Raw genomic sequence first — 577 nt, 5'->3', positions numbered from 1 at the left:
ACACACACACACACACACACACACACACACACACCAATCCGGGTTTCACGGGTCTTTGTTTCTGATCTGTTAAATCCCACCCACTTGACATGAACACAGAAGAGAGAAAAAAAAGTGTCTCACTCAGGCGCCCGCACTATCAGCGCCCAGTCGCTGTTGTCTTTGCTGCCTGCTGGACCAGTAAGATGGAGACGGAGAGTTGTTTGCCTTTCTCTTCACAGACAAGCAGGAGGACGCCAGAAAACTCACCGAGACTGGATCACAGCGGCTCCGGCTCCTTTCTCTCATGCGATGAACTACAGAAACCCTCGCATCTTCCTCCTCCTCCTCCTCACCGCCTGAGCCTGCGCGGGGATCTGTACGCTGCGGCCATGGGGAGGTTTGGTGACGCTGCGGTGGACTTTACGCACGGCCCTGCCTCGGCGAACCCGTCCGGCTCCCCGTCCAAACACAGCAAGTTCTTGGAGAGTATAAACCAGGATCAAAAGGGGACAGCGATAAGCGGCAAGCCGGCGTTTTATGAAAACAACTCGGAAGGTGAGTTAAAGAAAATAATATATACCTATATACCTTATAC

At 52.7% G+C, this 577-nt stretch overlaps 1 protein-coding gene across 1 annotated transcript in view; it reads left to right on the top strand.

Annotated features, from left to right (window-relative positions):
- Nucleotides 1-136: 136 nt before the first annotated feature.
- alx3 (ALX homeobox 3) overlaps nt 137-577 on the top strand; it is a 5,586-nt gene continuing 5,145 nt past the window's right edge. The window contains exon 1 of the mRNA XM_032521772.1: nt 137-537. Within this exon, the coding sequence (XP_032377663.1) occupies nt 186-537 (352 nt within the window). The 5' untranslated portion in view covers nt 137-185. The remainder of the gene's footprint in view (nt 538-577) is intronic.

Source organism: Etheostoma spectabile, chromosome 7 (genome assembly GCF_008692095.1).
Source record: "Etheostoma spectabile isolate EspeVRDwgs_2016 chromosome 7, UIUC_Espe_1.0, whole genome shotgun sequence".
NCBI classification, from domain to species: domain Eukaryota; kingdom Metazoa; phylum Chordata; class Actinopteri; order Perciformes; family Percidae; genus Etheostoma; species Etheostoma spectabile.
This window is presented reverse-complemented; position numbering and strand designations above follow the sequence as displayed.